Genomic DNA, 21,457 nt, shown 5'->3' with positions numbered 1-21,457 from the left:
ATGATTTTTTTTTAACAATGGTGTCCTCCTTGGTTGTCTCCCATGAAGTTCACCTTGGCTCATACAAAGACGGATGGTGCGATCTGACACAGATGTTCCTTGAGCTTCAAGTTCACCTTTAATCTGTTTAGAAGTATTTCTGGGCTCTTTTGTGTTAGGGGTCGAGTTCCCGCTTCTGCACAGGGGGAATCTCGAGCCACTTCCGCTGCGGTCTCCCATTCTTGTCCAGCCGCAGTGGAGCCTGCTCAGCAAGGACGTCGGTCCCAGCGTCTTGCTCATTCTCACTCTGTTCTGAGAGTTAGTGCTGCTTCTCCAGTCTCTGCCATTAAAGTCAGTGCTGGTCAGCAGCGAGCGGACTTCTGTGGGACTAAGTCCTTGTCTGCATGTACTGAGCATGCCCAGCGTAAGGTCTCCCGTTGGAGATCGAGGGTCATGTGCTCAGGCTCTGCAGCACATTCCATTGGTCCTCTTGGCAGGTCCTAGAAGGGCAAAAGTGCTGTGGCCACTTCCTGTGCTGCTGCTATATAAACTGCGCATGACCGCACGGCCATGCGCTAGTATTTTCAAACAATTGCTAATGTGTGTATGTTGTGAGTGCAAGTCGTCCTTGGAAACCCCTACCCTATTGAATGTCTGTTCGCGGAAGGTGTATGGCTGCTACCTAGCGCCCGACTTAGCCTACAGCACTAAACACACATCTCAGCGTCCTGTAGCTGTGCCTGCCAGTACGGCGCCGTGCGCCTGCCTTGCGCTTTCCATACCCGAGTCTGGGTGGTTAGTGGCGTCCGTTAGTGCGGCATCGCTCGCACTCTTGTGCACTTACATTTCTTAAGGTTCTCTACACACCCAGTTGCGGTGTTACGCCAGCAAGGGTCTAATCGGGCTCCAATCCCTTCTGGGGTTAAGTCCGCTGACCACTTGCTCGCGCACTAGTGCGGTACTGCGGTCCTGTGAATTAACAGGATCGCTTTCTTCACGCTGGGTGAGGTTTAACCCACGCGTGTATCCTTTAGTGTACCGCCATATTGTCCGTCTTGCTAGCTGCAGGGTCTTTTACCTGCACGGTGGACCTCGGACTGCGAACGCACCTAGTTTCTTACCATCTATACTTGGTGCGTTCCGCCAGTCCTTAACATAATACTAGCGCCAAGGTCTGGCTAGTATGGCGGACATTCAGCAATCTTTGCGGTATATCCAGCAGTTGGAGGGTAGGTTGAAGGTTCTCGAGAACTCAACCTCAGCTGTGGATGTTACCGCAGTTGCTGTAAAGGCTGCTGGCGTGGCGGCAGCAACCTTGTCCACTGCCACCCCTGTTCCGACATTATCCCGCCTCCCGTTGCCAGAAAAATTTTCTGGAGATTGCAAAACTTGTAGGGGATTCGTGAGTCAGTGCTCTATCCACCTCGAGCTCCTGGCTGCACGTTTTCCTACAGAGCGGGCTAAGGTGGGATTTATTGTCTCGCTGCTGTCGGACAGGGCGTTGGAGTGGGCTACGCCGCTGTGGGAGCGTAATGATCATGTGGTGCAGAGTGCTCCGTTGTTTCTGGGCACGCTGAAAAAGGTCTTTCTAGGACCTCAACTCACCCATGATACAGCGCTCCAACTACTGGCATTAACTCAGGGTGAGTCCTTGGTCAGCCATTTTTCCGTCCGATTCCGTACTTTAGCTTCCGAGCTGGAGTGGTCGGATAAAGCCCTTATCCCCATATTCTGGAGGGGCCTGGCTGACCATGTTAAGGACGCTCTGGCCACTAGGGAGATTCCTGCCACACTGGAGGAGTTAATATCTATTTCTACTCGTATAGACCTCCGTTTTAACGAGCGGAGGTTGGAACGAGCCCAGTGTAGGCAGAGGTTTCGGCTGGCTCCTACCTTCGCCAAACCTTTGGAATCCCCAGTCCAGGCATCTGAGTCACATGAGACCTTGGAGGTGACACGAGCGGGATCTAAGTCTCAGTCTGCTCGTGCACATAAGGTCCGTCATGTTTGCCAGCAGTCAGGACGTCTTGCCTCCAAGAGTCCTCAGCGGTCGGGGAAACGTCAGCGTCTAGTGGCAGTTGGAGGAGGTACACTAGACACGGCGACGTTTGCCTCAAAGTTGTCCTTCAAGGGGACAATTACCATAGGCCCATCCACTCTTACGGTCGAGCTATGCTTGGATTCTGGGGCAGAGGGTAACTTTATGTCCTCCGCCTTTGCCCAGCGTCACGCAATACCCTTGGTGATGCTCGCCCAGCCAGTGACCGTTCGAGTGGTAAATGGGTCAACACTACCTTCACAGATTACCCACCAAACCATTCCTTTCACGCTATCTGTGTCTCCATCACATCAGGAGATAATCTCCCTATTAGTCATTCCTGAGGGAATTGATGAGGTCCTGTTGGGGATGCCATGGCTTCGCTACCATTCTCCTCATATTGAGTGGTCCTCTGGGAGAATTTTGGGATGGAGTAAATCCTGTGAGGGTAGATGTCAGAGGGAGTGCGTTCAGGTTGCTACTACACAGGTACCCGCAGATCTTTCCTCTCTCCCCAAGCACTATTGGTCCCATGCAGACGTGTTCTCCAAAAGAGCTGCGGAGACTCTTCCGCCTCACCGCCCCTATGACTGTCCTATTGACCTCTTGCCTGGTGCTGAGCCTCCCCGGGGTCGAGTCTACCCGTTATCTCTCCCGGAGACGGAGGCAATGTCCCAGTATATTCAGGAGAATCTGGCAAGAGGATTCATTAGGAAGTCAGTGTCACCGGCAGGGGCTGGGTTCTTCTTCGTACAGAAGAAGACTGGAGACTTACGTCCATGCATAGACTACAGGGGTCTTAACGCCATTACCGTTAAGAACAAGTACCCATTACCCCTGATATCTGAGCTCTTTGATAGGCTACGGGGAGCAAAGGTATTTACAAAGTTAGATCTGCGGGGTGCTTACAACCTGATTCGCATCCGTGAGGGGGATGAATGGAAGACGGCTTTTAACACCAGGGATGGGCACTATGAATATCTAGTGATGCCCTTTGGGCTCTGTAATGCCCCAGCCGTTTTCCAAGACTTTGTGAACGACATCTTTCGGGATATGCTCACCACCTCGGTCGTAGTCTATCTGGATGACATTCTCATCTACTCTCCAGATATAGACTCCCATCGGAGAGATGTTCGCAAAGTCTTCGACCTCTTACGGGCAAACTCCCTCTACGCTAAGTTGGAGAAGTGTGTGTTTGAGCAGGAGTCCTTGCCTTTCCTTGGTTATATCATTTCTGCCCAGGGTTTGGCTATGGATCCTGCCAAGCTACAGGCAGTAATGGACTGGCAGGAACCCCATTCTCTTAAAGCGGTGCAGCGCTTTATGGGGTTCATTAATTACTATCGCCAGTTCATTCCACACTTCTCAACTTTGGTAGCTCCCTTGGTCGCCCTCACCAAGAAGGGAGCAAATCCCAAGTTGTGGTCAAAGGAGGTCTCCAAGGCCTTTCTCTCGATTAAGTCACACTTCGCTAGCGCTCCCATCCTACATCGCCCCGATGTAGATAAACCATTCATCTTGGAGGTGGATGCCTCATCCGTTGGTGCTGGAGCAGTCCTTTTCCAAAAGGATGCTCAAGGTCGGAAGCATCCTTGCTTCTTCTTCTCCAAAACTTTCACACCAGCGGAGAGGAATTATTCCATCGGGGACAGGGAGTTGCTAGCCATGAAGTTGGCTTTTTCAGAGTGGAGACACCTCTTGGAGGGAGCTCGCTTTCCCTTCCAAGTCTTCACTGACCACAAGAACTTGGTGTATATACAGACGGCCCAGCGGCTAAATTCTCGCCAGGCTAGATGGTCCCTGTTTTTCTCCCGGTTCCATTTTACCCTCCATTTTCTCTCCGGGGAGAAGAACGTTCGTGCCGACGCTCTCTCCCGCTCCGTAGTGTCATCTGAGGAGGAGGAGGAGCCTCGGCTTATTGTCCCGCCTGAGAGCTTGAGAACTGTAGCTCCGGTTTCGCTGGAGTCTGTGCCCCCGGGCAAGACTTTCGTGCCAGCTAACTTGCGACCGGAGGTTCTCTCTTGGGCTCACTCCTCCAGAGTGGGTGGGCATTTTGGGACCAAGAGGACTTCTGAGCTTTTGGCGAGAACATATTGGTGGCCGCATATGGTCCGAGATGTCAAGGACTATATTCAGGCGTGCGTTTCTTGCGCCCAGAATCGGTCTCCTCGGCAACGGCCTGCTGGGTTGCTTTACCCTCTACCGGTGGCAGACAGGCCCTGGGAGATGGTCGGAATGGACTTTGTGGTGGGCTTACCCAAGTAACGTGGCTGCTCCATTATTTGGGTTGTCACCGACCATTTCTCTAAGATGGTACATTTGGTACCGCTTCCTCGGTTACCCTCAGCACGGGCCTTGGCGGTGTTGTTCATGAAGCATGTTTTCCGATTGCATGGTATGCCTGATAAGATTGTCAGCGATCGGGGTCCCCAGTTCGCGTCTCTGTTTTGGAGAGAGCTCTGCCGTTTGCTCAGCATAGAGTTAAACCTCTCCTCTGCATATCATCCCGAGACGAATGGGTTGGTGGAGAGAACCAACCAGACTCTGGTGACATATTTGCGACATTTCGTCTCCGCTAGGCAGGATGACTGGGCATCTTTGCTACCTTGGGCGGAATTTGCCTTGAACAACGCCGTAGCCGATTCCACTGGCCAAACTCCTTTTCTCCTTAATTACGGCCAGCATCCGCGTGTTCCTGTGCCCATGCCCGTGTCATCCACCGATTCTAGGGTGGCAGACTGGGCGGTGGAGGCACGGGACATCTGGGACCGCACACAGGATGCCATTCGGGCCTCCAAGGAGAGAATGAGGGTTTCGGCTGATACACACCAGCGTCCCGCTCCGGTCTTTGCTCCCGGCGACTTAGTGTGGCTCTCCGCCCGTAACATCAGGCTGCGAGTTGAGTCCACTAAGTTTGCTCCTCGCTACATTGGCCCGTTTAAAGTTCTGGAACAGGTCAACCCTGTGGTTTACCGTTTGGCCATTCCTCCACGCCTTGGTATCACCAATACCTTTCACGTTTCCCTCTTAAAGCCCGTTCGTTTGTCTCGGTTTTCTGAGTTATCTGCTGGGACATCGGGTTCATCCACGGATGAGTTTGAGGTGAATGCTATTGTGGGAAGCAAGGTGGTACGTGGCAAAAAATTTTATTTGGTGGATTGGAAGGGTCATGGTCCAGAGGATAGAACCTGGGAGCCTGTGGAGCACATTCGGGCTCCGCAGCTCATTGCTGCCTTCGAACGTAGCGAGGCCCAAGGAGGGGGGGGCCCTAGGAGGGGGGGGTAATGTTAGGGGTCGAGTTCCCGCTTCTGCACAGGGGGAATCTCGAGCCACTTCCGCTGCGGTCTCCCATTCTTGTCCAGCCGCAGTGGAGCCTGCTCAGCAAGGACGTCGGTCCCAGCGTCTTGCTCATTCTCACTCTGTTCTGAGAGTTAGTGCTGCTTCTCCAGTCTCTGCCATTAAAGTCAGTGCTGGTCAGCAGCGAGCGGACTTCTCTGGGACTAAGTCCTTGTCTGCATGTACTGAGCATGCCCAGCGTAAGGTCTCCCGTTGGAGATCGAGGGTCATGTGCTCAGGCTCTGCAGCACATTCCATTGGTCCTCTTGGCAGGTCCTAGAAGGGCAAAAGTGCTGTGGCCACTTCCTGTGCTGCTGCTATATAAACTGCGCATGACCGCACGGCCATGCGCTAGTATTTTCAAACAATTGCTAATGTGTGTATGTTGTGAGTGCAAGTCGTCCTTGGAAACCCCTACCCTATTGAATGTCTGTTCGCGGAAGGTGTATGGCTGCTACCTAGCGCCCGACTTAGCCTACAGCACTAAACACACATCTCAGCGTCCTGTAGCTGTGCCTGCCAGTACGGCGCCGTGCGCCTGCCTTGCGCTTTCCATACCCGAGTCTGGGTGGTTAGTGGCGTCCGTTAGTGCGGCATCGCTCGCACTCTTGTGCACTTACATTTCTTAAGGTTCTCTACACACCCAGTTGCGGTGTTACGCCAGCAAGGGTCTAATCGGGCTCCAATCCCTTCTGGGGTTAAGTCCGCTGACCACTTGCTCGCGCACTAGTGCGGTACTGCGGTCCTGTGAATTAACAGGATCGCTTTCTTCACGCTGGGTGAGGTTTAACCCACGCGTGTATCCTTTAGTGTACCGCCATATTGTCCGTCTTGCTAGCTGCAGGGTCTTTTACCTGCACGGTGGACCTCGGACTGCGAACGCACCTAGTTTCTTACCATCTATACTTGGTGCGTTCCGCCAGTCCTTAACATTTTGTTACCATTCGTATTATCCATCTCATTGATTTGTCATCAATTTTCCTCCTGCGACCACGTCCAGGGAGGTTGGCTACAGTCCCGTGGATCTTAAATTTATGAATAATATGTTCAACTGTGGTCACAGGAGCATCAAGATACTTGGAGATGGTCTTATAACTTTTACCTTTAACATGTTTGTCTGTAATTTTCTGTCTAATCTCCTGAGACAACTCTTTCCTTCCCTTCCTCTGGTCCATGTTGAGTGTGATATACACCATGTCACCCAACAGCACAGTGAGTATCTGTAGCCCTATATACAGGCCCACTCACTGATTCCAAGATTGTAGACACCTGTGATGCTAGTTAGTGGACACATCTTGATTTAAAATGTCCCTTTTGTCACATTATTTTCCGGGGTTACCATAATCTCTGTCTCTATTTCATGAGTTTTTTGTTTTTTTTTAAAATTCTGTGGAAGTGTAGGGAGCAGAGCCAAACTTGCGGTCTCTCTTGCATGTCTGGGCCGGAACTATCGGGGCTGTCACCAGTATTTCAGGGGGAAGAGATTCCGGACCATAGCAGTTCAGGACACCTGACGAATGGGAGCGGGTCCGACATAAATAGCAGTCTGAGCAGGAAGACGAGACACTTGATGGGGAACGAGCTTGTAAGTAGTGAGACGGTTGACTCCCTCTCAATGGACCCATGCCACCAAGCTGTCCTTGTATCCCCCGGCTAGCGATACTGCCTACACATACTACCCCCAGCCCAGAGAGACATCTGCAGCAGGTAGTGACCTGGATAAATACATACATACCTTGGCTCCACTCACCACCGCGAAGGCACTGCTTAGTCCCATCCTTGAGGTGCCTGCTAAGGACCGGCCTGTGCCTGTGGCTGTGTCCACTGGACTGTGTGCTTCAACTGTGGCCTTGTCTACTGAACTTTCCGCTTCTTCCACTGTGCAACTGATCCATCATCTCTATCCCACCATGTGCCCGGATCAGTAGATCACGTGCCAAAGGACCCAGAGAATTCGTCGTCACCAGGAGACAGTGCATCGCTCTTCTGCGGGACCGGATTGGAGACATCTTGAGCTGCCTGCGGCGCAGCCGAGGGATCTTCCAGCCACCGTTCTCCAGCACATAGAGACTGAAAAGTTAACCTGTTACTTTTTTATGCATTTGACTTTCCCCCATCCTCAAGTTCACATCCTTTACCCCCCTGCTTGTACCATTACTGTTGATATGTAAAGAACCTGTTAACCCTTTCTCTGCCTCCTGTGTGTCACTGCATCCTATGCACCTGCTAGCATTCTACAGACGCATGGTTGAAAAGCAATGTCTGACTTTCATTTGTTCATTTTCATAGATCTTTTATTTATTCTTACTTGTCAGATACAAGTTATTTCTATGACCACTGTGTGTTTTTCTGTCCTTAAACGAGGGGTACCAACAATTTTGACCACATGTGTAACTATGTTACACTTCAACAGATCCCACTGATTTTGAAATTGTTTTTAATGATTCATGATAGTGGAGCGCCCCCAGACACAGGGCCACGGGGTACTCGGTACCGGTCCTCTCTGTCTCTGTCCTGGGTTTGTCACGGTGGCTGGACCCGGTCCGTGACCCTGCTAAGGGGCGTCCAATGAAAGGTGATGAAAGTCTGTCAAGGGTTCGTGATGCCACCTGTGGTATTCAGTCAGGATGACCGACGCTGCTTGGGGTCCACTGGGGTGGTGTTATGGCAGCTAGATGGTATACCTTCCCACAGGTGAAGTGCTTCTCCAGGGCTTCCCAGTAGTGTAGGTGGTGATGATGTAAGGCACGGTTAATAACGAGGACACAGGGATGCAGTCTCTTTACCTTTTTTATTGAAGACTTCGGGATCCGCAATCCAGAGCACTGCTAACAGGGCTGACTGAGACCGGCCGGTCCGAAGGCACATCCAGAGTTCCGTTTGCAGGTGGAAATCGTTGCAAAAAATCCCCTGTGTTGACTAGATAAAAATTACCTTTATTATTATTATATTAAAAACCAACAAAATAGGTGCACTCGACACAAACGATCACCATGACAGCAATATATCATAGAAAAGACCAGGGTGGTGCCTAGCCCTGTACTGCACTACCTGCACCCTGCCTGCCAGCGGAGGTTGGCACCCTATAATCCTGCGCAATTGGCGCCCCCACTCACCGTCGACTATCCCTCCTACCCCTATTGGACCCTAACAGGATGGGATAGGAACACATAAACAGTCATAACAAAACACAGTCGTTTGTATGATTGAAGCAAAGTTGGGGTCTAAAATTCTATCTACTCTGCCCCTGCCTGTCAGCGGAGGTTGGCACCCTATTATAGTACGACAGTGGCGCCCCCGCTCCACGACAAGCACTACAGCACCTTATTACATATTATACCCTTAATCATCTAACAAGGGACAGGTTAGTGGATAGTCGTCGTAGATAGCATTTTAGACCCCAACTTTGCTTCAATCATACAAACGACTGTGTTTTGTTATGACTGTTTATGTGTTCCTAATCCATCCTGTTAGGGTTCAATAGGGGTAGGAGGGATAGTCGACGGTGAGCGGGGGCGCCAATTGCGCAGGATTATAGGGTGCCAACCTCCGCTGGCAGGCAGGGTGCAGTACAGGGCTAGGCACCACCCTGGTCTTTTCTATGATATGTTGCTGTAATGGTGATGGTTTGTGTTGAGTGCACCTATTTTGTTGGTTTTTAATATAATAATAATAAAGTTAATTTTTATCTAGTCAACACAGGGGATTTTTTTCTGTGAATTTTTTAAGGATATAGGTCCCCAAAGATATTTTTTCTTCTCTGTGAATGTGGAAATCGTTGCCTACCAACTAGTGCCTGTGTATTGTAGTCCTTCCCTGCTCAGCACCACAGGATAGTCCTCACAACTCTCATATCAGTTCTTTCTCTTCTCCGTCCCCCAAGTTTATCTGGCTAGGACACACCCGTATGACGGGTAGGCTCGGAGCTATTCTGGGACCCTAGAGACGCCCCTCTCCACGTTTGCCCCCTATGTCTGCTTAGGTGATTTAAGGTAGACAGCCAACCTATAATCAACTGTCCTGCCACTGTTTGAAGTAATGCTTGGAGTCAGTTACTTCCTCGGCATTCCAGCCACCGGCTACGCGCCTCAGTAGGATGTTGCCGTTCTCGGGGCACTTCTCCTACTGGTTCTATCGCCTTGTACTGTGATCTCGTTTCTCACTTCTCCACAAAATACTTCGCTTTGTGTCCTTTCTTAGGATGCCGCCGCAGGGTAGTGCAGGTGCGGCTCCGTCACGTTCTGTCCTTTCTGCTAGGTACCTGCCAGGAACCCACCCCTGACAGTTCCTCCCTGGAGCTCTCCCAGGCTGCGTTCTGTTCTAACTTCTTATCCAACCCCCAGTTTTACCAGAGTGTGAGGAGTGGCCTAATACATAGTGCCTTTTTCTCCCCCTGGTGGCCGGAGTGTGAAGTGTAATGTGTGACTGTGATACCTGGTCAGGTGCACTCCTTTAGTGCAATCAGACATAACATCACTCTCCTTAATGGCAGAGCGACGTTACTGCAACGACCAGGACTCTGGGGCGCTGCACTAGTGCTAAACATTTTTCGATAAAACTTTAATTTTTATGCCCTTGAATCAGATTGTTATGTCACACAAAATAGTTAATAAATAACATTTCCCACATGTTTACTTTACATGAGCAGAATTTTTGAAACATAATTTTTTTAGTTAGAAAGTTAGAAGGTTTAAAAGTTGACTAGCGATTTCTCATTTTTCCAACAACATTTACAAAACCATTTTTTGGGGGGTCCACATAACATTTGAAGTGACTTTGAGGGGTCTATATGGCTAAAAATATCCCAAAGTGACACCATTAAGGTGCTCAAAACCACTTTCAAGAAGTTTATTAACCCTTCAGGTGCTTCATAGGAACGGAAGCAATGTGGAAGGAAAAAATGAAAATTTAACTTTTTTCACAAATATTTTACTTTAGAACCTTTTTTTTTTATTTCACAAAGGTAACTCAACAAAATTTACCACAAAATTTGTTGAGCAATTTCTCCCGAGTACGCAGATACCCCATATATGGCAGAAAATTACTGTTCGGTAGAATATAAGGGCTCAGCTCAGAAAGGAAATAGTGATGGTTTGGAAGACAAATTTTGATGGAATGGTCTGTGGGCATTGCATCGTGTTTCGAGGGCCCCTGATGGGCATAAACATTGTAAACATTTTCTCATGCATTGAGTGGTGCCATAAGTGAGGTCACCGGGGTTGATCAGGTATCAACTTTGGTGAACTTTTTCATGTCCCCTCACGCTGTACTCTGACATCATCATCATCAGACATGTTATCTGATGATCTTTCCAGTGATCAGAGCCTGTGTTTGCCACGCTGTCACGCAGATGATAGCATGGCAAACAACAGATGTTTAGGCCCCCCATTTATCTGAATGGGGTGTGGGTTCAGGTACTGGTAATGAGGCAGATGGAGTCACTGTGGTCACCGTCTGACATGTGATCGGGCTGTGTCTGTCTTTTTAGGTGTGTATAAAATCATCATCAATACATGAATACATCATCAGAACAACCATCACTTCATGAATATGTCACCAGAACCGAAATACATCACTAAAGCCACAGTGCATACTGGTATACTCAATCGAAATGTCATCAGGAGGCAGAGGCTATCATCACTGCCACAGACCCTGCCACCTCCCTGAAACAAAGTGTCATCAGTTACGCTCATTTCAGGAGCTAGACTAGTCCTTGCGTGATGTGCACTCTGCAATAGACACAAATACAGCACGCTGTCACGCTGGCTCAGATTAGTAGTAACGAGCAGGCATTACGGTGCACTGTAAGTGTGTGTTCTAAGATTACTCAGCGTGTAGAGACCAGCGACGACTTCCGCAAGTTATGTCATCGATCTTTAGACACCGTGCACTGACACTTGTTGGCTTGTTACTGCTGATCTGGGCTGGCGAGTGAGCGCAATGGCCCAGGCCCTGAAAGGAGCATCTTTGATGATGCTTAGTTTCAGGGAGTGGGGCAGGGTCTGTGGCAGTGACCGCAGCCTCTGCCTCCTGATGATGCTTCATTTGATGATGCCAGCATGCTCTGGGTCTCTCCAATGAAGCGTCATCAAAAAGAGAGTGAAAATAAAAAAAGAAAAGCAGTTAGATAGTGTAGTTAGGGAAGAATAGGGAATTTTGAATTAAAGTGTATTAGAAAATAGTATAGATTATGGCATAAAATAGAGATTTAGGATGAAAATTTATTTCTATTTCAGACCAATCTTTTAAGATAACAGATAATTTATAAAAATTAGGTAAAAAAGCGATGACATTTCCCATAGCAAGTACTATATGTAATGTTCTTGCAGTATTAGAAGCCAACATTTATACCACAGGTTTCTGTTCCTTTATGTAGTTTCAGTACATGTGCTCCCAATAAATCTTTGTCCACAACAGACGTAAGAGTTTCTGGAATCAGCAGCCCATGTGGCATGGTGTTATAGGGACAGTACTGTCTATTAAAAGCATTGTTTCCATCACAGACTATGTCATGGTGATATTCTGTACATAAGGAATTTTATTTCCTTTGTCTCACATAACGATCAATAAAAACACAAAGCAGTTTAGATTTCCGAGAACATTTTCGATATCTGAAAGCTTCATCTTAGCAATCAAGCAAAGAAAAAAAGTGTAGCACATACTAATTAAAAAATAAATAAATAAAATAACTGCTTTCTTGTCTATAATACAATTTCTGCACTAGCTCAATTGGCTACATAATATAGCTTTATTCTTATAATAAACCCTTTATTCTATTCTGCCATTAGGTTGTGCTTTTTTAAACAGTGAAATCTCCAAACGACCTGAGAAGAAAATCATATTTTACTCTAGTGAATGTTTACTTTCCCATATATTTTGAATTTTGGTCCTCTTTCAGAGGTGTACCCCTCCAATGAAAATGTTCGCTCTATTTTGAAACAAATAATACATTTTCTTCGCACAGCCGCACTGTCATACCACTGGCCGCATAGGTACGAGTGCATATGGCATCATTGGCACAAATGGTTTGGTACTGCAGTTCCCCTCACAGCAGATTGTTGGGTGGCAATGTGCAAAGAAAAACAGGGAAGGGGGTACAACACTACACCAGCACTGTAGCCCTTTGATTTTCAGGGTCAGTGAGGGTCACAGAGACATCCTACGATATACCATCACCTTATAAAGTAGGAAACCATTTTTATTATTGCTAAATGTTGGAAATCTCGAACTTCATATCCTCTTGAGGGATGGCTGCATGTTGTGACAATTAAGTACCATAATCAGAATTGGCATCTATCCAAGAGAATAAAAGTTCTAGTTGCCAACTGTTTCTACTACTATTTATTTTCTCCTAAATTACTTATGGATTTTGGCAGAGGTGTTTGCACTTGTTTTCTAGGAACGGTTTGTCTTATCTTCAGTCATTATATGTTTTGAATGATGGTTGTTTAGCCAAGGTTTCTCTTTGTTTAGATCCAGACTTAAATATTAATGTGTTCACTGTTTTATTATTGCAGAATAGATATGGGCAATATAAAGTTTTGCTGAACTCCTACCATGAGCAACATAAAGAAGAGCAATCAAATGGCAAACAGATCTAATGGATCAATGAAAGAACACGCACCACGGCTGAGTAATCTAACGGTGGAAAATGTCACCAAATTAGAACTGGAATACGACTCTTTTGATGGTGAAAGACAAAAGGTAGAGGAATACATCAGGAAGAACCAGCAGCTAGAGGAACTGAAAAAGAATACAGGACTATCACCTTCTGAAACACAAGGGAAAGACTTGGTGGAATGTGGAACTAATACAACGTTGGAAGACATTGGAGGATACGGTGTGTTAGGTTGGGTAGACATAGTATTATCTCCTATGGTCAGTTACTCCATCGGGACTCGTGCCCGAATTCCTGCAAAATGGGATTTGTATGTATATGCTCACAAAGCAATGTCCTATAATGATGCAGACTCGGCCAAATTGTGCTCTGCCTTACATAATTTTTGACCATATACATCTATTGATGCATGGCAGAGTACATTGTGACTCCGTCAGCATCATTATAGGCAATGGCCCTGTCGCCGCATATGCCCAAATTCCATTTTCATGATTAAGAGCTAGTGTAGCTTGAAACACGTCGGCCATTATACTATTATGGTTTTTCCATTTTTCTTTTTCATGTGTTAATCTACCAATAAATGTGATGTTTTATTACTTTTGCAGTTACTCACTTGGGAAACCAGCCTGAAGTCTCCATGCCCCGCAACCTTATTCTAGGAATCTGTCAACCCAGCGAGCTGATGTTTGTTCCATTGTGTTTTCTTTTGTTTGGAAGTAAGCCCCGACTGAGCCACTGGCAGTGAAAGAAAACACTTATGTGAACCCAACCTTGAATCGTATTACATATTATATTTTGTACATTGCAAACTGTTTAGTGTCATTGAAGTTTAGGGATGTCTCCCCCTCAAAAATTATGTTTTCCCTATCACACCTTTCACTGTAATTGCTTTTTTTTTTTAAGCTTCAAATATACAAAAGCTAAATTGAAGCCACTGACTTCAGTGTAGTCAGCCGACAGTTTAGGGGTTCTCTAACAGTAACTTGGCATAAAAGGAAAAAAACTCGAGCATATTGGATTTCAACATGTTCTTTTATTTGTTCACACGGTAGAGAATTCTCTGCCAGAGATTTCACTGGGTCATTATAAAGAGCTCACAACAAAACATATTCAAGGGTATTTCATATATATGTCCATGGGGTGTTAAAATCGAATAATACATTAGCATATTACAAGGCTATGCCGTGGCATTGTAATTTGAGAGGCTCTGACCCCTAGGATCACTGATGAGGGATGATCACCATAGTGAAGAGTCCAAAGTTCCTTCGACTTCTTCCTTCTATAGCAACATTGAGGGCTATCCGCTGTACATGGAAAAGCAGTGCAAGTTCATTCAAATGTATGGGATTATGTTGTTGTGGGTGAGTGAGTGACCCAGCAGTCAGATTGCTATTGATCAGCAGGGGATAACTAATATTATCCAAACTGAGATAGAGCCATGAGTTTTACTGAACATTCCTGCTTTAACACTGTACTGGTTGTTTGACACTGAAGCTTTTGCAAGAACGAGAACTGTTTTCCATTTAGTTGCAATTATTGTGGTGTATGTCTCTTGAGCAACCAGCATAAAAGATATTGAAACACTCATGTAATTGAAAACAAATTGCATATACATTATTTTTTTACAAATCAGTAGCAAAACTAAATTTGATGTAAAACTTCAGACACAATTTTTAACAAAAGATACTGAAAAATATCCCAAACAACTTTGCAATAATTGGCAAAAATGCTATTCAGCTAAAATTTATAGCGCAAGCTTAGCTGAAACTAGAATTTCCCATACATTGCGTGACTGAGCAAACTACTGTAACAAGTTCCATAATACACTCATGTGACATGAGCCTGAAGGCAGAGCTGTGACCTAGTCCTCTTCTATTATTTTACTGCTTAGTGCCTCATGTACTATGCAGTGATAAAATAAAGGTTTTCCCATGGGAGGGCTGGCAAATAGTTAGAGGTCAGTTGGCCTGGGGCCACTCGATTTTACAAATATAGACCTGTTCTCCTAATTCTGTGTAATGTCCAAACCTGCAGGATATACACATATGAATGCTTTATGACGAAATTCAGTATATTTATTGTTATCCAAAAATATTTTATTTTAGATACAAAATTGCTTTCATAGCAGCATAGACCACTTTGTTACACGCCCAGAAACTTAAATGTATTTTATTGGGATTTTATATGATATACCAACACAAAATAGCAAGTATTTGTGGAATGTTAAAAAATGGCTTTCTAAATATTAAAAAAAATCAGAAAATTTTGATGAGCATTTGTATTCACTGTGTAGGACCACCTTTCGCTGCAATTACTGCTGCAAGTTTTTTTAGGTATGTCTCTTCCAGCTTTGCACATCTAGAGTTTGACATTTTTGCCAATTCTTCTTTGCACACTCGTTCTAGCTAGGTGAGATTGGATGGAGAGCATCTGTGAACAGGAATTTTCAAGCCTTACTATATATTCGTAATGGGATGAAGGTCTAAACTTTGACGGGGTCTATCACACACATGTATATGCGTTGATATAATCCATTACATTCTAGCTTTGGCAGTATGCTTAGGGTCATTGTCCTGCTGGACATTAAACCTACACCTCATCCACAAGTCTTTTGCAGCCTCTGATGGGTTTTCCTATAGGATTGCCCTGTATCTAGTTCCATCCATCTATCCATCTTCCCATAAAGTCTGACCTTCTTCCTTGTCCCTGCTGAAGAAAAGCATCTCTACAGCATGATGCTGCCACCATCATGTTCAACTGTGAGGATGATATTTTCAGGGAGATGTGCAGTTGTAATTTCTGCAATACATAACGTTTAGCCCAAAAAGTTCTACTTTGGTTTCATCTGACCAGGGCTAGCTGTGTCCCCTACATGGCTTTTTGCAAACGGCAAAAGGGGCTTCTCATGCCTTGCTTTCTTCTTACTACTCCTTCAATATGGCCAATTTTGTGGAGCATATGACTAATACTTGTCATGTGTACAGATTCTTCCACCTGAGCTGTGGATCTCTGCAGCTCCTACAGAGGGACCATGAGCCTCTTGGCTGATTCTCTAATTAGTGTTCCCCCATTGCTTAGAATATCAGTTTAGGTGAATCGCCATGTCCTGGTAGGTTTGTAGTTGTGCCATATTCCTTCCATTTTTGGATGATGGATTGAACAGTGCTCCATGAAATGTTCAGAGCTTGGGCTTTTTTTTAGAACCTAACCCTGCCTTACTCTTCTCTGGTGTGTTCCTTGGTTTTCATGATGCTGTTTGATACCTAATGTTCTCAAACAAACTTCTGAGGCCTTCAAAGAACAACTGTAGTTATACTAAGAATAAATTGCACACAGGTGGACTCATTTTACTAACTACTGTATTTTTCGGACTATAAGACACACATTTTCCCCAAAAAATTTAGGAGTAAAATGGGGGGTGCGTCTTATAGTGCGAAGGCAAGCTTATCGGGGGTAGTGGCAGAGGTGTGGCAATGCTGGGCAGTGCAGAGTGCACCTTAGCAGGGTCCCTTCTTCAAGATGCCAGCAGCAGAAATGTGGTGGCGCCACTGCCCAGTGTCCACGGTGAGCAAAGTGCATCACCAGGTTTCCCTGCGGCCATCTTTCTGAAGCTGTGGGCCACTGGAGGCTTCAGGAAATTGGCCGCCGGAGGCCGCATGTGTGCATATTGAAATCTCGGCGGCACTCGGCTTCAGTAAAATGACTGCCTTACTGAACACCTACTGTTCAGGCGCGGACACCAAACATGGACCTCACAGGAAATTCCATGTTACTGTTTGGGTTCAGCCCTCCGAACACTGAATCTTTGTTGCGCTGTCTTTCTTGATAACCTTGCTAACACTGACAGCTGAGGGTTGCAGCCTCCAACTATCAGTTTTGCCTTTCTGGTTTTCAAAAATACAGGGGAACCCATGCCAATTTTTTAATTTAATTATTTATTTAGAGCACAGGCACTCGCTGATGAATACTCCCATCAGCTGCCGCTTGTTCTCGCTGTTATTAGCGCCAGCAGGTGTAGGCTGTTGGAAACAGCAGTCCCATCGCCAACCCCAGTGACTGGATGTAAACTTTTTACCTCTGATCTTTTTTCAGCGTGGGAACCAAGCCTGTCTGACCGGCGGTGATGATTTTTCTGCCATTCAGAAGCAATGTTTGCCGCACCTTCATGCACATGACAGCGTGGCAAACACTGGATTTTCGGATCCCCCATTCAGCTGAATGGGGTTCAGGTTCAGGTCCAGTTACTGTTCTGGTACTTGAACCCAAACTTTTTTTTAACTGTTCGGCCAAACATTCGCCCATCTCTAGTCAGTACCACTGGTTCCACCACCAAGTGAGCTTTCAGTGTACATACATTATGCCACCCCACATTATAATACTGGGAATGGGACATTCCCACTTGAAGGTGTTCCACTGACCTCAGGCCACGACTCTCAAAGGCTATTTTGGTGCAGAGTAAAAAGACAATAGAGGCTGGAATGGAGGTCTATCATCTTCAGTGATGAGTCTGGCTTTTGTCTTGTACACAATAATAGCTGAAGATTGGTTTAGATTCGATGTGGGAAACTATGAAGAGACTTTCACATCGGTTGATAACATGTCAAGGTGTGTAAAGTGCATGTATTTCTGTACATGACTTGATACTAAGTAAATGAAGATGTTTTTAAAATGTTGTCTCCACCGACGGGATAGTACGTCATATGCGATTGGCTGCGCTCACGGGTGGAGCGCGGCCGATCGCGGCCGGGTGTCAGGTGACTATCGCAGCTGACATCCGGCACTATGTGCCAGGAACGGTCACAGACCGCCCCTGGCACATTAACCCATGGAACACCGCGATCAAACATGATCGCAGTGTTCCAGAGGTATAGGGAAGCATCGCGCAGGGAGGGGGCTCCCTGCGCGCTTCCCTGAGACCCTCGGAGCAACGCAATGTGAGGGTCTCCTGCCTCCTTCTCCCTGCAGGCTCTGGATACAAAATGGCCGCAGGGCTACATCCGAGTCCTGCAGGGAGGTGGCTTACCAGCGCCTGCTCAGAGCAAGCGCTGGTAAGCCTGCAGCCCTGCATGTCAGATCGCTGATCTGACACAGTGCTGTGCAAAGTGTCAGATCACGATCTGACACTATAACATGTTGCCCCCCTGCGGCAATGTTATAGTGTAAGAAAAAATATTCAGATGTGTAAAAAAAAAAATTCCTAAATAAAGAAAAAAAAATATTGTTCCCATAAATACATGTCTTTATCTAAATAAAAAAACAATAAAAGTACACATATTTAGTATCGCTGCCTCCGTAATGACCCCACCTATAAAATTGTCTTGCTAGTTAACCCCTTCAGTGAATGCGGTAAAAAAAAAGAGTCAAAAAACAACGCTTTATTATCATACCGCCAAACAAAAAGTGGAATAACACGCGATCAAAAATACGGATATAAATAACCATGGTACCGCTGAAAACGTCATCTTTTCCCGCAAAAAACGAGCCACGATACAGCATCATCAAAGAAAAAAGAAAAAAGTTATAGTCCTCAGAGTAAAGCGATGCCAAAATAATTATTTTACATATAAAATAGTTTTTATCGTATAAAAGAGCCAAAACATTAAAAAGTTATATAAATGAGGTATCGCTGTAATCGTACTGACCCGAAGAATAAAATTGCTTTATCAATTTTACGAAATGCGGAACGGTATAAATGCCCCCTCAAAAAGAAATTCATGAATGGCTGGTTTTTGGTCATTCTGCCTCACAAAAATCGGAATAAAAAGTGATCAAAAAATGTCACATGCCAAAAATGGAACCAATAAAAACGTCAACTCGTCCCACAAAAAACAAGCCCTCACATGACTCTGTGGACCAAAGTATAGAAAAATATAGCTCTCAAAATGTTGAAACGCAAAAACAATTTTTTGCAATAAAAAGCGTCTTTTAGTGTGTGACAGCTGCGAATCATAAAAATCCGCTAAAAAAACGCTACGAAAGTAAATCAAACCCCCCTTCATCACCCCCTTAGTTAGGGAAAAATTAAAAAAATGTATATATTTCCATTTTCCCATTAGGGTTAGGGCTAGGGTTAGGGTTGGAGTTAGGGTTGGGGCTAGGATTAGGGTTGGAGCTAGGGTTAGGGCTAGGGTTGGGTCTAGGGTTAGGGCTATGGCTAGAGTTGGGGTTGGGGCTAGGGTTAGGGATGGAGCTAGTGTTATGGTTGGGGCTAAAGTTAGGGTTAGGGTTGGGGCTAAATTTAGGGTTAGGGTTGGGGCTAAAGTTAGGGTTAGGGTTTGGATTACATTTACGGTTGGGATTAAGGTTAGGGGTGTGTTTGGGTTAGGGTTTCAGTTAGAATTGGGGCTTTCCAATGTTTAGGCACATCAGGGGCTCTCCAAACGCGACATGGCATTCGATCTCAATTCCAGCCAATTCTGAGTTGAAAAACAGTGCTCCTTCCCTTCCGAGCTCTCCCGTTTGCCCAAATAGGGGTTTACCCCAACATGTGTATCAGCGTACTCAGGACAAATTGGACAACAACTTTTGGGGTCCAGTTTCTCTTGTTACCCTTGAGAAAATAAAAATTTGGGGGGGCTAAAAAAAACCTTTTTGTGGGAAAAAAATGATTTTTTATTTTCACGGCTCTGCGTTATAAACTGTAGTGAAACACTTGGGGGTTCAAAGTTCTCACAACACATTTAGATGAGTTCCATGGGGGGTCTAGTTTCCAACATGAGGTCACTTGTGGGGGTTTCTACTGTTTTGGTATATCAGGGGCTCTGCAAATGCAATGTGACACCTGCAGACCAATCCATCTAAGTCTGCATTCCGAACGGCGCTCCTTCCCTTCCGAGCTCTGCCATGCGCCCAAACGGTGGTTCCCCCCCACATATGGGGTATCAGCATACTCAGGACAAATTGGACAACAACTTTCGAGGTCCATTTTCTCCTGTTACCCTTGAGAAAATGCAAAACTGGGGGCTAAATAATAATTTTTGCGAAAAAAAAATAATTTTTATTTTCACTGCTCTGCGTTATAAACGGTAGTGAAACACTTGGAGGTTCAAAGCTCTCACAACACATGTAGATAAGTTCCATGGCAGGTCTAGTTTCCAATATGGGGTCACTTGTGGGGGGTTTCTACTGATTAGGTACATTAGGGGCACTGCAAACGCAATGTGACACCTGCAGACTATTCCATCTAAGTCTGCATTCCAAACAGCGCTCCTTCCCTTCCGAACTCTGCCATGCGCCCAAACGATGGTTCCCCCCACATATCGGGTATTAGCATACTCAAAACAAATTGGACAACAACTTTTGGGGTTCAATTTCTACTGTTACCCTTGGGAAAATACAAAACTGGGGGCTAAAAAATTTTTGTGAAAAAAAAAACTTTTTATTTTCACTGCTCTACTTTATAAATTGTATTGAAACATTTGGGGGTACAAAGCTCTCACAACACATCTAGATAAGTTCCTTAGGGGGTCTACTTTCCAAAATTGTGTCACTTGTGGGGGTTTCAATGTTTAGGCACATCAGTGGCTCTCCAAACGCGACATGGTGTCCCATCTCAATTCCAGTCGATTTTGCATTGAAAAGTCAAACGGCGCTCTTTCCCTTCCGAGCTCTGCCATGCGCCCAAACAGTGGTTTACCCCCACATATGGGGTATCGGCGTACTCAGGACAAATTGAACAACAACTTTTGGGGTCCATTTTCTCCTGTTACCCTTGGTAGAATAAAACAAATTGAAGCTGAAGTAAATTTTTTGTGAAAAAAAGTTAAATGTTCATTTTATTTTTTAAACAATCCAAAAATTCCTGTGAAACACCTGAAGGGTTAATAAACTTCTTGAATGTTGTTTTGAGCACCTTGAGGGGTGCAGTTTTTAGAATGGTGTCACACTTAGTTATCTTCTGTGGAAGGTAGAGATGTGTGCACTACTAATGAATGGTGCCCAGGTAGGTTCCCACACCATGTGAAACTTAGAAAAAAAGAACCTGGCACTCAACTTAATGCTCGTGAGAATAGTTTTAATCGTAGTACCAAAACGTTTCGGTCCTATGTCAGGACCTTCATCAGTTACGTACTAGTTGTGAGTTATTTGGAAATGGTGACACTGAAAAAAGGTACAGCATGGTCTGCGTCTGATGTTGCGCAGTTAATAAGTTAGCACAAAAGTGGACTCGTTTTGCTGGTGTGTCCTGCTGTAGTCCTAGACGCGGTGTCCCCCGCACAGGGTATGTGCAGACAATCAGTAATCACTGCGGGTTGAACTTGTGCAGTGTCCAACCCGCAGCATCCAGCTGTTACAGCATAGTGGATGTGATTTCAAGAAATTCCATGCCCACTATGCATCCACCTGCTCACTCACGGAAATGAACACGCAGCATGTCAATTTTTCTTGTGGAGACACAAGACAAAATTTCACCAATACAATATATTGGACGTGGTAAGTCAGCACGGTTCAGTGAACACACGCGGATTCACCTATGTTCAATAGGC

General features: G+C 45.7%; 1 protein-coding gene across 1 annotated transcript in view; it reads left to right on the top strand.

Moving 5' to 3' along the window:
• The window catches only part of ERICH6B (glutamate rich 6B), a 329,007-nt gene that overhangs the window by 71,335 nt on the left and 236,215 nt on the right, over positions 1–21,457 (top strand). The window contains exon 2 of the mRNA XM_069760223.1: positions 12,871–13,193. Within this exon, the coding sequence (XP_069616324.1) occupies positions 12,911–13,193 (283 nt within the window). The 5' untranslated portion in view covers positions 12,871–12,910. The remainder of the gene's footprint in view (positions 1–12,870; positions 13,194–21,457) is intronic.

This window comes from Ranitomeya imitator, chromosome 3 (assembly GCF_032444005.1).
Source record: "Ranitomeya imitator isolate aRanImi1 chromosome 3, aRanImi1.pri, whole genome shotgun sequence".
Classification (NCBI taxonomy): Eukaryota; Metazoa; Chordata; class Amphibia; order Anura; family Dendrobatidae; genus Ranitomeya; species Ranitomeya imitator.
This window is presented reverse-complemented; position numbering and strand designations above follow the sequence as displayed.